The sequence below is a fragment of the Canis lupus genome, chromosome 7 (assembly GCF_011100685.1).
Source record: "Canis lupus familiaris isolate Mischka breed German Shepherd chromosome 7, alternate assembly UU_Cfam_GSD_1.0, whole genome shotgun sequence".
Taxonomy (NCBI): domain Eukaryota; kingdom Metazoa; phylum Chordata; class Mammalia; order Carnivora; family Canidae; genus Canis; species Canis lupus.
Window position 1 is genome coordinate 65,331,004 of NC_049228.1, and position 16,282 is coordinate 65,347,285.

Consider the following 16,282-nt stretch of genomic DNA (forward strand, 5'->3'; position numbering starts at 1 on the left):
TCTCCTCCCTCTGCCTGTGTCTCTGCCTCTCTTTCTGTATCTCTCATGAATAAATAAATAAAATCTTAAGGGAAAAAAAAAAGATGTCATTCTAATCAATGGTTGTTAATCCAGCATTAACAAGATTAACATGAAACCAAGGTACAATATAAAGTACTCATTTTCTAACTACTAATCAACTCAGAAACATTACACTTTTGATATTAGAAAAGGCCAGAAGTTGAGCGCCTGGGTGGCCCATTCAGTTAAGGGGCTGACTGGAGTCTGGCTCAGGTCAAGATCTCAGGGTGGTGAGACTGAGCTCTGAGTTGGACTCCACCCTGAGGTGGAGCCTGTTTAAGATTCTCTCCCTCACTCTCTCCCTCTGCACACCACCCCCAACCCCTGTTCATGTGCTGCACATGCTCTCTAAAAAAAAAAAAAGAAGAAAAAGAAAAAGAAAAAAGGCCAGAGGGAACAAGTTTGGTATGGTACTTATTTTCTGATTAACAATGTTTGTAGCAACCAAAACTAGCTGGGCTATAAATAAAAATGAGGATGGCAACAACACAATAAATACATTTTATAATTTTAAATCTCAAATGACTCAAAATATTTTCACCATTGAAAAGAAGTGTATTTATTTCTAAGTAAAACAAAGATGTTTCCCCTTTTTTATTTCAAGTGGATTAAAAAGAGAAATTTTACTTAAGCAAGAAAATGATCCTGTTTTTCTCTTTTGACACAATTTCAAAATATTTATTTTTAGAATAACTATTATTGGAAGAATTTACATTTAGAGTTTTCTTCTGCAACTCTTCAGATAATTCTGACATACATAAACATAAGGTGATACCATCAATACTAACTAAAGTACACTAAAGAGCTGGAGTTTTTAATATCCCTATTGCCCACAGAAACAGAAGGTAATTTGTGCCATAAAAGGAAATCATGCCTCAAAAGTTGCACTGGCAACTACTCTCTAAACTGTAGGAATAGGGCTAGTCTAACTATAGTGACATTTTTGGTTGCCTGTCCAATAGCTATTTCTTTCTCATTCCTTGCTAAAAGAATGCTGAATTTCTTAAATATGCAACAGCTGCTTAAAGAGAAGATGATCTCTCCAGATTCAGGGGATGAATATTAATTTTTAAATTTTTTTAAATGTTCCATTTTAAAATCATTTCAGATTATAAGTAAGTTGCAAACATAGAACAGAGTACCTGTATATCTATCACTCAACCTCTCAAAATGTTAACATTTTGTGTAACCATGATACAATTATGAACATCAAGAAATGAACACTGATACAATACTATGAACTAATCTATACATCTATAGACCTTATTCAAATTTTGCCAATTGTCTCTCTAATGTCATTTTTCTGGTCCAGGATCTAATCAAGGACCCTACACTGCATTTCATGTCATGTCTCCTTCAATCTGGGGCAGTTTGTCCAACTTTCTTTGTCTTTCACAGTCCTGACATCTTTGAAAAGTACTGGCCAGTTAATTTGTCCTTCGACTTGGGTTTTCTGTGTCTCCGCATGACAAAACATGGGCTGGAGTAATGTGCTCTTCTTAGTGCATCAAATCAGGAGGTGTGTGAGATTGACATACCATATTTCTAGTTAACTTTCAGTTTGATAGAGATGAAATTTATAATTTTATATTTCTGAATTTCAGTCATCTCCCAAACATGATTTTCTAGGTATGAAAGAAACTTTCCAATTTTCATTTTCAGATTATAATGGAGAAAAACAACTGGGTGTGTTTTGATGGGTGGTTGTTAACTTCAGATTTTGGTTAGAGCCTTAGAAGCTTTAGGAATATGAAATAACGGAGGCCCAATGGTATTTATACACCATAAAGCAAATGCAATATTAGTCACGATGATATTAATTTTGTTATGAGCAATAATATTCTATGACTCCATATGTTTCAGATTCCCAGAATGTGGAAGATGTAAAGAACCATGAATAAGATCTGCTTCTGACTTAGAAAATCAGATCTGATTCTAGGCTTAATAACCAACAAAACAATTTAAGGGACTCTCTGGTAACTTCACACTGGTTAATAAAGGGGTCTCATTTGTTCCCATTTCTTTTATCAGTTCAGAAATCCCAGAATTATTCTGCTCCCTTCTTGCAGTCCAGGTGTTAATCACAGCTGAGAAAAGAATGTCATTAATAGATCAAAAATGAATGTCTAGAACAGCTCTCATCTTAGTACTTCATGGAAAAAAATTATATATACATACAAACTTATATGTGTGAACATATAAAAATTATATTAAAATATAAATACATGCAAATATTAACTAAGATATACTCAAAATTAAGTTATTCTTTTTACCTTAGAATTTTGAAAAATTCATTGTCAACTATCCAAGGTCCATGCTGTAAAGCTAATTTCTTATAAATAAGACACTGAGGTCAAATAGAACATCAGTGTCAATTGCTTTAAAAATAAGAAATCAGTGTTATATACTGATACTTACAAAATTCGTTCCTTTTTCAGTTTGGTTACTTTTACTTGTAAACCTGAAAAAGAAAAAAAAAAAAAACCCCACAGTATTTTATTTATACATTCATCATCTCCAAAGCAGTTGATCTGAGTTTCTTTATGAGTTTAATGCTACACTATTAAGTCACTCAACTCTGGGCTCTGAATAATGAGCCAGGTCCCATTAGTTTGGAGAGTGTATTTCCCTTACTTGTACCCTGAGGTCACAAAAGTATATCTGCAACATTACTGCTTTTAGTCTACTATGTGACAGCTAAGTAGAATGAAATTTTCTCCACCTAAAGTGAGTTACTTCCTTTATAATAGCAGGGGCAAGCATATAATTAGAGGTTCACTATAAACGAAGGTCTATGTTCTGACATAGCCTAGGTATTTGCTAACAGTAATCGTGCTTATGTAGGCTCAAGTCTTCTGGGATTAAAATAGATTGTGGCAGGAAGTCCTGGACAGGGAGCAAAACTGCTTACACTAAAGTACTTAACAAAGAACACTCAAGATAGCTGTTCTATGTATTTTTAATTTTAATGGAATCTGACATGAAACACAAGAAAAGATCTCTGCCTATGGAACTCAAGTAGTTATTGTGAAGAAAGTAGACTGAAGAGCACTGAAATTGCAAAGAAGGATATGAACAAAATAGGGTGACATTTCTAATTTTCAGAAATAATAATTAACAAAAGGAGAAAAACAATCATTAAACAAATATGAAAAGCTATCCAACATTACTAGCAACTAACTATAAATTCAAACCAAAACAATTACTTAGCAAAATTATGATCATAATACCTAATATGATAAAAGTGTTATGAAACTATACTCCTATACTTTGCTGGAGATACTACAAATTTGATACAATTCTTTTGGAAAGCAATTTAGCAATATGTAATAGGACTCTTTCATCAAGATCTCATTTCTTGGATTCTAACCTACGAATATAATCCAAACCAGAAAAACTTATAGTCACAAAGGATATTGAAAAATTTAAAGCAATATAAAATGCTTAAAATAGGGATATGTTTAAGTAAAATATGATATAAACACTTGATGGAATAATACAGTTATCAAAAGCATTAGGTAAAAAAAAAAGTCTGTTTAGCAACACTAAACAATTTGGTTTTCTATTTTCTCTATGACCTCTATTTTCTGCAATGTGATTATCATAAAGGAAGGAAAAGGTTTCTGTGTTTACTTTTTCTGATTCCTAAATCAATCTTTATAGTATTTTACAATTTTCCCAATTGTGGATACAAGTTTTACCTCCAGGAAATGTTCAATTGATACACTACAATTTTACTTATTTTTAAAGCTTAAAACTTGAATAAACGAATATTATGAAAAGTAAAAAAAGTTATAAATAATCAACTGTTCACAGAAGCTTTATTCATAATAGCCCCAAACTAGAAACAACCCAAATGTCCTTCACCAAGGCAACTGTTAAAAAGAAAAAAAACTGGTGCATACTTATAGCACAATGGAATATTCAGCAATAAAAAGCAATGAACTACTGATACATGCAACAACTTGGATGGTTTCCAAGGAAATTATGCAGACTGAAAAAAAAAGCCAATTTCAAAGAATATATCCTATGTGATTGTACTTATATAACATTCTTGAAAGGAAAAAATTATAAAAAACAGATTATGTGTAGCCACAAACTGGAGGGGTAGGGATAGGAGAAAGGGGGTCAGGAATTTTAAAAAGCAGTGTGAGAGATCTTTGGTGGTAGTCACAGGATCTATGTGATTGAACTGCATAGAAAACACGGTGCACACATATATGAGTGAATGCATATAAAATTAGAAGAATCTGAATAAGGTTGGTAAATTGTATCAGTGTCCATCTCTTGGTTGTGCTATTACACTACAGTTATAAAAGATGCCTCCCTGGGTAAAGAGCACAGGACAATTCTTGATATTATTTCTTACAACTTCATGTGAACCTACGACAAGCTAAAATAAAAAGCTAAAAAAATTTATGGAAAAAGATCAGCCCCAAGAGTTGGAAGACCATTAAAATATGAAACATAATAGGGGGACGGGGTGGCTCAGTCATTTAAGTGTCTCCCTTCAGCTCAGGTCATGATCCCAGGGTCCTGAGATCGAGCCCCACATTGTGCTCTCTGCTGCAGGAGTGTGTGTGTGGGTGGGGGGAGCCTGCCTCTCTCTCCCTTCCCCTCTGCCTGTTTCTTCCTAAGCTGGTGTTCTATCGCTCTCTCAATCTCCCTCTCTCAAATAAATGAAATCTTAAAAAATAATAATAAAGGAAAATATTTTAATGTCAAGGATTAAAACTGGTACGATTTTTTAATCTTTTCCATTTGTCAAACAAATTCAGGTAACGACAAATGCATGAGAACCTGAAATTACTTTAGTAAATCATCAAATCATTTTGAAGAATTAAGAACTTATGACCTGATTAGGCCAAAAACTGAAGTCAGCAGTTTTTCAGTCTTTTTCTTCCCAAAGTGTGTGAAAATTTACTTATTGATAGATTTTCTTATTTTTAATTTTAGCTGACTTCTAAAATTCAGTGCAGCCAAACATGAAGTGGATTCTTGCCATGGCCATTTTAAGAAAAGAAACAATGAGATACAAAATCCATATAAACATCAAAAGAAAATTCTTGGGAAATATGGAAAGAGTACTCTTTTATCTTACAAGCATTCAACACCTGTGAGGCATTTGTTCTGTCACGCAGATCAGCCCTGAAACAGGTTTATGTATGTATGTATATGTGTGTGTGTTTAAATTTTAGCATTTGCTATTCATCAAGTCAATTAGGCATCTACAATTAGAACCCCTATAAAGTGTGCTTTAATCCTGCTCCACACCCATCGGAAGGAATGAGGCTATACAACAATGCAGCTCCTGTATGAACAGGTAGTCTGTTCGGCAAAGTATTTGGGATTGTAACACTGGCAACCTGAGATACCTATTGAGGAAACAGCATTCACAAGACTAAGCACTGTACTACAAATTAACCCTACACTGGCTAACATACGAATATTAGAAGAAATGAAAGAATTAAGGGCCCATATGTATAGTTATAACAATGACACAAATTTATAAGAATTTAGAAATGAGGGGATCCCTGGGTGGCGCAGTGGTTTGGCGCCTGCCTTTGGCCCAGGGTGCGATCCTGGAGACCAGGGATTGAATCCCACGTCAGGCTCCCGATGCATGGAGCCTGCTTCTCCCTCTGCCTATGTCTCTGCCTCTCTCTCTCTCTGTGTGACTATCATAAATAAATAAAAAAAAAAAAGAAAAAAAAAAGAATTTAGAAATGAGGCAAGAATTTATTATAAACAAAATAAAAATCACTGTTATTTTTTTTACTTATTTTAGTTGTCTACCCAGAACAATCCAATCCATATATGGTGTACGTATATTGATTGAGTCACTTTATTGATTTATTTTTAAAGATTTTATTTATTCATTCATGAGAGACACAGAGAGGCAGAGACACAGGCAGAGAGAGAAGCAGGCTCCAGGCAGGAAGCTTGGTGTGGGACTTGATCCCGGGCCTCTTGGATCATGCTCTGAGTCAAAAGTAGATGCTCAACAGCTGAGCCACCCAGGCATCCTCGTATTGTCACTTTAAAACAAGTTACTTATGGTTTTGAATAAGCCTAATAATACTTTTCTTGGCAAATAGTGGTTTTGTGTATATAGCTCAAGCAATTTAATTTCTACCAAAATATTACTATTAGTATTTCTGCAAAGGCCCTAATAAGTTATTTCAATACCAAAGTAAAAAATCTTGACTTTATGTTTTGTTTGGTCTTAAGATTTAATTATCTCAAAATGGATAAGTTACTTTCTGTAGACTCAATTGAACTTATAGATGTTAACACAAATGGAAAAATAATAGATGTGAGAGCTGATAGAATTCTTAACAATGAGTAGGACACTGATGTCATGGACCAAAATTGCATGCAATTCCTTTCACTGTTTATTTATATAGTCTTAATATAAATGTTATCTTTTAGGAATTTTTGACGAAACATCTGAGGAAATAAATGAAATAGTCCAGAACTGAATCAAAAAGTATTTATCCTGTTGTATGAGAACCTCTACAGTTTCCTATTTATTTCTTTTTAAGTAATCCTCACTCAACATGGGGCTCAAACTCACAACCCTGAGATCAAGAGTTTCATGTTCTGACTGAGCCAGCTAGGCGCCCCTAGTGTTTCCTATTTCTTCAAAAGGGGTTCCAATTTTGTCCTGAAAAACCTGCCTAGTTTTCTAAGAAACTGATGTTCAGATTTACTAAAACATTATTAGATGAGATGCTGACAGTAGAACCCGGCACGGATAAGAGACTATTTATTAAAATGGTGCCATTCTAAGGTGCCTCTACACCACAATGGGTGTAGAGATTAATTAAAAATGAAAATCTTTAAAAAAATAAAGAAAAATAAAATGGTAGCACTCTGAAAAATAAACATTCTAACTTCTATTTTATTACCTGTGCTTTTAAGTAATAAACTTGATACTGAAAGATTTAAAAAGAAAAAAAAAATATTGCACCCAAATACTTCATTCAAACCTTTAAAATTTAACAAATTCTGAAATTTCTATTAAATTATATTAAACATAAAACATGCTCTAACAAATTATCAGTAACATTTATCTGTAACAACTTGTTTTTGACCCTGATAGTAGCAGCATTTGCCACAAAAGGAACACGAAACACTAAAGGGAACAATCATGAAAGGATACAATTATCCTAAGGATACAAGATATAAAAACTCAGTCACAAATGTTTCCAGAATTTTCCAACAAAAATGGTCTCCTTTACATAGTTTTTCAACAGAGGTTGACTTTATTCTTTCCCATTTTAAAAAGAAATGCATGTAGCTTAATACATTCTTGTGATTAATGTACAAACTGTTTTGTATATGGCATGTTTTAGTTACCATTTTATCATGTTTTGGTCAAATGAGGGAAAAAAACATCTTAAGATACAGTGTGGGTATTCAGATGCATGTAAGTGCCTATGGGTGGGTAGACTTCCTTGGATATCTAAGTAAAACTTATATATTCAAGTACTCTTGTTCAAAACATTTCTTTTCTCTCTCTTTTTAAAATTGACACAAAGGTTTAAAAATAATGAGTCAATTTTGATTCCTATATATACTTCAAAACCTGCAAAGTCTGGACAAGTCCATGTTTGATGTCTTTCAAATAGCCTCTTATACTGGTTTCTCCAAGTGGATCCCCCACTTTAAAAAAAAATTAAGTACCCTTCAGGCATGTCTTTGATCTTATCACACAGTTGGAAGATCTAATTTTATATGGAACTATGTGGAATACATTGACAAAGAACTATGCTTTAAAAAGTCTGCTTTCAAAAAGAAAAAAAAAGTCTGCTTTCAGCAAACTTGCCTCATCTAAACCCCCAATTTTTTTTTTTTAAAGATGTATTTATTTATTCATGAGAGACACAGACAGAGAGAGAGGCAGAGGGAGAAGCAGGCTCCTCACAGGGAGCCTGATGCGGGACTTGATCCCAGATCCAGGGATCACCACCTGAGCCAAAGGCAGGCATCAAACCACTGAGCAACCCAGGCGTCCCTAAACCCAAATGTTTTAAAATAACATTACCTTTTTTTTTTTTTTTTAAGATTTATTTATTCATGAGAGACACACAGAGAGAGAGAAAGGCAGAGACACAGGCAGAGGGAGCAGCAGGCTCCATGCAGGGACTCGATCCCAGATCTCCAGGATCAGGCCCTGGGCTGAAGGCGGCACTAAACCGCTGAGCCACCAGGGCTGCCCTAAAATAACATTACTTTTTTAAAAATAGTACTCATTCAACACCTTTAAGAATCCAAAATGATTCTGAAATTGGAAAAAGTACCCTGATTAATCTAGTATTCTAAGATATCAGAAATTACCTTCTCATCAATTCACACATATATCTAATACCTACCATTCATAAGACACAGATATTAGCTAAACATACTAAAAATTGTTATATTCCTCTCAATATTTTCAGTGTATACAAACTCTCTCTCTTGGGAATGTGATGAGTATTGGGGCATAGCTATGAGCACACAATTGAAAATAATTATTGCCATATAATATTTGTGAGTTTTATATGTTTTATAATCTGATGAATATGGCATGTTGTTTCTTATAAAAAGTGTATTATTTATTTTCCTGACTCTTCCTCATCATAAAATAGTTATCTTCTGAAGACCCTGAAACACTGAGGAACCTGAAGAAGAAATCTGCCAAATATTTTATCCCTGTTAAAATAAGATCCTAAAAATAAAACTGGCCCAATTTTATTTTTATTTATTTCTTTAATTTTTTAAAAAATATTTTATTTATTCCTGAGAGACACAGAGAGGCAGAGACATAGGCAGAGGGAGAAGCAGGCTCCCCATTTGGAACCCGATGTCCACATCAATCCTGGAACTCTGGGATCACACAGAAGCTCAACTGCTGAGCCACCCAGGCATCCCAGTGGCTCAATTTTAAATGGGCATATATAAAAATTCTAAAATGATTATGCACAACATGGAAAAGCAAGCAGAGTTTAAATGAAATAATAACAAAAATAAGCCAGATATAAAACACTATATACATTGATCACAACAATACAAGCGACACAAATTTCTTTTAAAACTAGGAATGAAAATAAATAAATAAATAAATAAATAAATAAATAAAGAAAGAAAGAAAGAAAGAAAGAAAGAAAGAAAGAAAGAAAGAAAGAAAGAAAGAAAGAAAGAAAGAAAACAAACTAGGAATGAGGGGCAGCCCAGGTGGCTCAGCAGTTTAGTGCCGCCTTCAGCTCAGGGCGTGATCTTGCAGACCCAGGATAGAGTCCCATGTCAGACTCCCTGCATGGAGCCTGCTTCTCCTTCTGCCTGTGTCTCTGACTCTGTCTCTCATGAATAAGTAAATAAATAAATAAAATCTTTAAAACAAACAAACAAACAAAAAACTAGGAATGAGGGATGCCTGGATGGCTCAGCAGTTGAGTGCCTGCCTTTGGCCCGGGGCGTGATCCTGGGGTCCCAGGATCCAGTCCTGCATCAGGCTCCCTGCCTGGAGCTTGATGGAGCTTGATGGGTAGTAAAGTATTTCAGCATTTAAAATAAATATAAAATGCTGATATTTTCATGTTATGGGATTTAAAATACTGATGTTCACGAAAATATTCCATTGACCAAGCTATAAACTATGTAATTCATTCATATATCATTTATTATTTTTTTTTACTCTGTGCCAAGCACTCTTACCTACAGAGATGTAAAGATGAGTAAGATAGTTACTCTGCCTAATAAAAACTTATGATCTTCTTCAAACCAGTTATAAAACAACAGAAAGTAATTATTTGAAGGATAAAGAACTTAACTTTATGCCTGAAGACAGCAGAATGCTAATTCTCTATCAAATGCTTATTAGTAACTAACTCAAGTACATCTGGTCCTATTTAAATTACTTCAAAGTATTGTATTTGCTTCACTTCCAGGTCTCAAAGAGTAATAACTTTTATAATATGCAGCAGTAACACTCCCATAATAAACTTAAAGCTGTTCTTATTGGTAAACCTATGTGATACAGTATGGGAAACCAAAAAGAAGATATTGCAGCTCTTTAACAGAAATTGGAAGACTGTTTATTCCTCCCCAGTTTTAAAAGTAGTGCATATAGTGGATTATATTGATGCTATTAGGATTACAAAGACTCTCTTGTATGTGACTTATTTTTGCTATCATTTCATTATGCAATTACATTGTATAAACATTTTCCTTAAAAGAAAAAGAAGGGATCCCTGGGTGGCGCAGCAGTTTGGCGCCTGCCTTTGGCCCAGGGCGTGGTCCTGGAGACCTGGGATCGAGTTCCGCATCGGGCTCTCTGCATGGAGCCTGCTTCTCCCTCTGCCAGCGTCTCTGCCCCCCTCTCTCTCTATGTCTATCTTTAAAAAAAAAAAAAAAAGAATACAAAGCCCCAAAACCCACTATGTCTTCTTCACTGCTGTATCCTCAGCAACTCCTATCATTCCTAGCATATAATCCAATTACTACTCCCTGAATGAATAGGAAGTCAGTATTAAAACTCAGAATTGTTCCTCAATGTTTTACACTAGATTTTCTGGGAGAAAACCGTATAGTCAAAAGAAGAGCGAATTAATTTAAAATATTCATATTTATCCTTGGACATATGACCATGAGCATAGTTCACTTTAAAATTAGATCTTTATCAGTACAATTTTGAATTTCCATTTTTTAAAATATTTGAAGTCAATTATCTGCCTCAGTCAACTAAACAGCTCCAAGAAATTGAGACGAGAAAGGCCAACAATCCTAAAAAGTGAGCAATAAGGTATATAACAATTCATAAAAATTGTTATAAATTTGTAAAATTGTTATAAGTTCATAAAAATTCATAAAAAATATAAATTACCCTTAAACATAAGCAGATGCTTAATCTCATAAGAGAAATACAAAAATAACATATACAGTAATCAAATATAACATGAAGAGGTCTTTTAGATTCAGACTTGAACAACCAACTATAAAGACACCTTAGATAATTGTAGAAATTTGAACTCTTTCATCTATTAGATATTAGATGTTAATAAATTGTTTTGTTAGTGTGATAACAGATTTATTTGGTAAAAAAAAGCCTACGGGAGGGATGCCTAGGTGCCTCAGCAGTTGGGCATTTGCCTTTGGCTCAGGGTGTGATCCTGCGGTTCCGGGATCGAGTCCCACATCGGGCTCCCTCCATGGGACCTGCTTCTCCCTCTGACTGTTTCTGCCTCTCTCTCTCATGAATAAATAAATAAAATCTTTAAAAAAAGAAGCCTACTGGAAATACATACTAAAGTATTTATAAATTAATTATGTCAGAGACGCCAAAATGACTGACTGAAAGAGGGATTGAGAAGTACATGGAATACAAGTAAAATAAGACTGGCCATTTACTGATGATAGTTCAAGCTGAGTGATTAAGTATATAAGAGATTATTATACAGTTTTCTTTACTTTTATATATAGTATTTCCTAAACAAAACAGAACAAAATATTTTAAACTTTATTTAAAAAAAATTTTTAAAGATTTATTATTCATGAGAGACACAGAGGCAGAGACATAGGCAGATGGAGAAGCAGGCTCCCCATAACGAGCCCCAATGTGGGATGATCCAGCATCCTGGGATCATGCCCTGGGCCAAAGGCAGATGCTCAACCGCTGAGCCACCCAAGTATCCCCATTTTAAACTTTAAATTAGAAAAGAACATAGAAGAACTCAAACACAAAGGATTATAAAAGGGAGCCTGGGTGGCCCAGTTGGTTAAGAGTCTGTCTTCGGCTCAGGTCATAAATGTAGGGTCCTGGGATTGAACCCGATGTCGGGCTCCCTGCTCAGCAAGAAGTCTGATTGTCCTTCTTCCTCTGCCCCTACTCATGCTCTCTCTCTGAAATAAGTAAATAAAATCTTAAGAAAAAAAAAATAATTATAAAAGTGGTTGCCAGTTTGTGTTGGGGTATAACTTTTTTTACTTTGTGTTTCAATATTTTTAGGAAAAAGTTTAAGCTAAAATAAATCAATACATAAAACAATAATAAGAAAATTGATACCTGGACTTCTATTTTATTTTTAAAGATTTTATTTATTTATTTGAGAGAGGGAGAAAGTATGTACTCGAGAGAGCACAAGCAGTGGAGAAGGAGAAGCAGGCTGCCTATTGTAAAGGAAGCCTGGACAGCCTGGGTGGCTCAGAGGTTTAGCGCTGCTTTCAGCCCACGGTGCAATCCTGGAGACCTGGGATCGAGTCCCATGTCAGGCTCCCTGCATAGAGCCTGCTTCTCCCTCTGCCTGTGTCTGTGCTTCTGTCTCTCTGTGTGTCTCTCGTGAATAAATGAATAAAATCTTAAAAAAAAAAAAAAAAAAGAATAAAAATAAAAAAAAGAAAAGGAAGCCTGACTTGGGGCTTGATCCCAGAATCCTGGGATCATGACCTGAGGTGAAGGCAGCTGCTTAACTAAGCCACTCAGGTACCCCAATACCTGGATTTCTAAATGAAATTACACCCTAGTTGCATGAGCAATTCTATATGCTGAAAGAGGGCTTTAATGAAAACATGAAACAGAATGATCTATCAAAGAATGAGACTAGAAGAGTAAGGGATACTTGTATAGTAGAGGTAGTTGAACCCCAACCTTTCATAATAAAAAAAAATTACAGAGCTTTTAATGTTTATTTCAGCTAGGAATGAAAAAAACTACAATTAATAAGTAAAGACCTCCAACAAAGTTGCAGGATACAAAATCAATACATAGAAGTCAGTTGTGTTTCTATAAGCTAACAATTAGAAAAGGAAATGAGGGGTGCCTGGTTGGCTCAGTCAGAAGGGTATGCGACTCTTGACGGAAAAGTATGTGACTCTTGAGATCAGGGTTGTGAGTTTGAGCCCTATGTCAGGTGTAGAGATTACTTAAACAAAAAAAAAATTAATGAACTTATAAAGAAAAAATAAATGAAGGAAACAATTCCATTTATAGCAGCATCAAAAAGAATACTTAAAATAGACTTAACCAAGGAAATGAAATATTTAGACAAAGAAAATTACAAAATATTCCTTAAAGAAATTGAAGAAGGCAAATTAAATAGAAAGACATGGCATGTTCATGGGCTGGAAAACTAAATATTGTTAAGATGTCTAAAAGACTACTCAAAAAGATCTATAGATTCAATGCAATCTCTATCAAAATCCCAATGAGGATTTTCTTTTTTCTTTCTTTCTTTTTTATTTTTTTTTTTGGATTTTTGAAGTAATAGAAAAATGTCTTAAATCCACATGTAATCTCAAGGGACTCCCAATAGCCTAAATAATTTTGAAGAAGAACAAAACTAGAGATCACATACTTCCTGATTTCAAAACTTAACTAAAAGTTACAGTAATCAAAACAGTGTAGTACTGACATAAAGACAGAAGTGGAGACCAATGGAATAGAATACAGAGCCCAAAAGTAAACTCTCATATATATGATCAAATGGTTTTTGACAATGGTGCCAAGACCATTCAACGGGGAAATGGTCTTTTCAACAAACAGTACTGGGAATACTGGATATCCACATGTAAAAGAATGAAGCATGGCCCTTACATCAGATACAAAATGTAACTCAAAATGGATGAAAGAAAAAAAAATGGATGAAAGATCTAAACATAAGAGCTAAAACTATAAGATTCTTAGAAGAAAACAGGGGAAAAGCTAAATGATAGATTTGGCAACGATTTCTTGGATAAGACACCAAAAGTACAGGCAACAAAAGAAAAAAATAGATAAATTGGGCTGTATCAAAATTTAAAAGTTCTGTGCATCAAAAGACACAATGAACAGAGTGAAAAAGCAACCCACAGAATGGGAGAAAATATTTGCAAATTATATTATCTGATAAAAGATTAATATCCAGGGGCACCTGGGTGGGTCAGTTGGTTGAGTATCCGACCCTTGATTTTGATTCAGGTCATGATCTCAGGATTGTGAGATTGAGCCCTGCTTCTTACTCTGCGCTCAGTGGGGAATCTGAGATTCTCTCTCTTCTCCCTCTGGTCCTCCTCTGCCCATGCATTCTCTTTTTTTCTCCCAAATAAATAATCTTTTAAAAAAGATTAATATCTAGAATATATAAAGAACTTCTACAACTCAACAACAACAAAAAAAACAAACCTGATTAAAAAATAGGCAAAGGACTTGAATAGACATTTCTCCAATGATACAGAAATGGACAATAAACACATGAAAACATGTTCAACATCACTAATCATTAGGTAAATACAAAGCAAAACCACAGTATCACCTTACATCCACTAGGATAGCTATCACTATCAGAAAGAAAAAGAAAGAAAGAAAGAAAGAAAGAAAGAAAGAAAGAAAGAAAGAAAGAAAGAAAGAAAGAAAGGGAGGGAGGGAGGGAGGGATGGTGAGAAAATGGAGAAATTATAATCCTCATGCATTGCTGCTGAGGATGTAAAATGCTACTATGGAAAAGAATATAGTAATTAAAAATTAAAAATATAATTACCATATAATTAAGCAATCCTATTTCTAGGTACATACCCAAGAGTTGAGAGCAGGATCTTGAAGAGATTACTTGTACACTCATGTTCAGAGCAACAATTATTCACAATAGCAAAAGGATGGAAGCAACTCAAATGTCTAATAATAGATGGATAAGCAAAATGTGGCATATACAATGGAATATCATTCAATCTTAAAAAAGAAAAAAATTCTGATGCTACAGTATGGATGAACCTCGAAGACATCATGCAAATGAAATGAGCCAGTCAGAAAAAGACTGTAACATTCCACTTTTACAAGGTGTTTACAGTAGTCAAAAATCACAGAGATAGAAAAGTGGCTGCCAGAGGCTGGAGCAGGTAAATGGGAAGTTATTGTTTAATAGGTATAAAATTTCAGTTTTACAAGATGGAAGAGCTCTAGAAATGGATGTGGTGATGGTTGCACAACATTATGAATGTAATACCACTCAACTGTGCAACTGAAAGTGGTTAAGATTAAAAACTTAATGTATATTTCATGACAATATACTTTTATTTTTTTTTTTATTCCTGAAAGACACACAGAGAGAGGTAGAATCAGACAGAGGGAGAAGCAGGCTCCTCATAGGGAGCCCAATGCGGGACTTGATCCCCGGACTGGGATCACACCCTGAGCTGAAGGCAGCAGACGCTCAATAACTGAGCCACTCACGCGTCCCCCTCATGACAATTTTTTAAAAGTAACTATCCCCATTCTTCAAAAAGAGATGGTAACTCTCCCTTGAGAGAGTAACTATCCCGTGCCAAAAGAGATAGAAGATAAGAATTTTCTAAGATTTCTTAACCATTTAAATTTTCTCATGTTTACTTTGGCCATTCTTTCTGGTTTTTTTTTTTTTCTAGAAATTAGTTCACAAAAATCATAAAGAGGAAAATAAAAGGAATCAGTATGTGAAACCTCTGTTACGAATTTTTAATAGTATCTTATTGTACTTGGCTGGGATGGTGGTCCACAGCAGGCATTGATAATATAATGGTGCTGCTTCAGAAGGATAGCATTCTAATATCTAACACATAATCACTAACACATATTTTCTTTACTATGTGCCAGAAACTCTCCCCAATGCTTTACATATATAAAACTATTTAATACACTATGAAGTAGCTATTATTAGTATCTTTATTTTATAAATAAGGAATCTGATGCATCATAAAGTTAAATAACTTGTACAACGCCACTACCTTTGAAAGGTGAGATGGCTTTCAAATGGCATCTTAGATGGCAGCCTCCATCCAGAACTCAGACTTAACAAGTATATCTCTTTCTCAACACAGCACTACTCCCAAACCTTAGAAATAGGTGTTGTAGGATTTATACTAAATCCTAAAGGCAAAGCATGATAACAATCCCTTAAGTATAGTACATACTGTTTTACATAATCTGAGCCTATCTCCCTTTCTAGCATTATCTCTTATCCACCTGCCCAATAAACTCCCATCTCCTGCCTCATTCCCTCTGTGGGCTATACCAACCTGTCTACAGTTCCTTGATTAAAATGAGGCCATTGGGATCCCTGAGAGGCTCAGCGGTTTAGCGCCTGCCTTTGGCCCAGGACGCGATCCTGGAGTCCCAGGATTGAGTCCCACGTCGGGCTCCTGGCATGGAGTCTGTTTCTCCCTCTGCCTGTGTCTCTGCCTCTCTTTCTCTCTCTACGTCTATCATGAATAAATAAATAAAATCTTTAAAAAA

The 16,282-nt window shown here is 34.8% G+C and overlaps 1 protein-coding gene across 4 annotated transcripts in view; it reads right to left on the reverse strand.

The window, feature by feature from the left end:
- RBBP8 (RB binding protein 8, endonuclease) overlaps positions 1 to 16,282 on the reverse strand; it is a 101,136-nt gene that overhangs the window by 60,431 nt on the left and 24,423 nt on the right. For all 4 annotated transcript variants that reach the window (XM_038543668.1, XM_038543670.1, XM_038543669.1 and 1 more), the window contains one exon: positions 2,479 to 2,521. In XM_038543668.1, the coding sequence (XP_038399596.1) occupies positions 2,479 to 2,521 (43 nt within the window). The remainder of the gene's footprint in view (positions 1 to 2,478; positions 2,522 to 16,282) is intronic.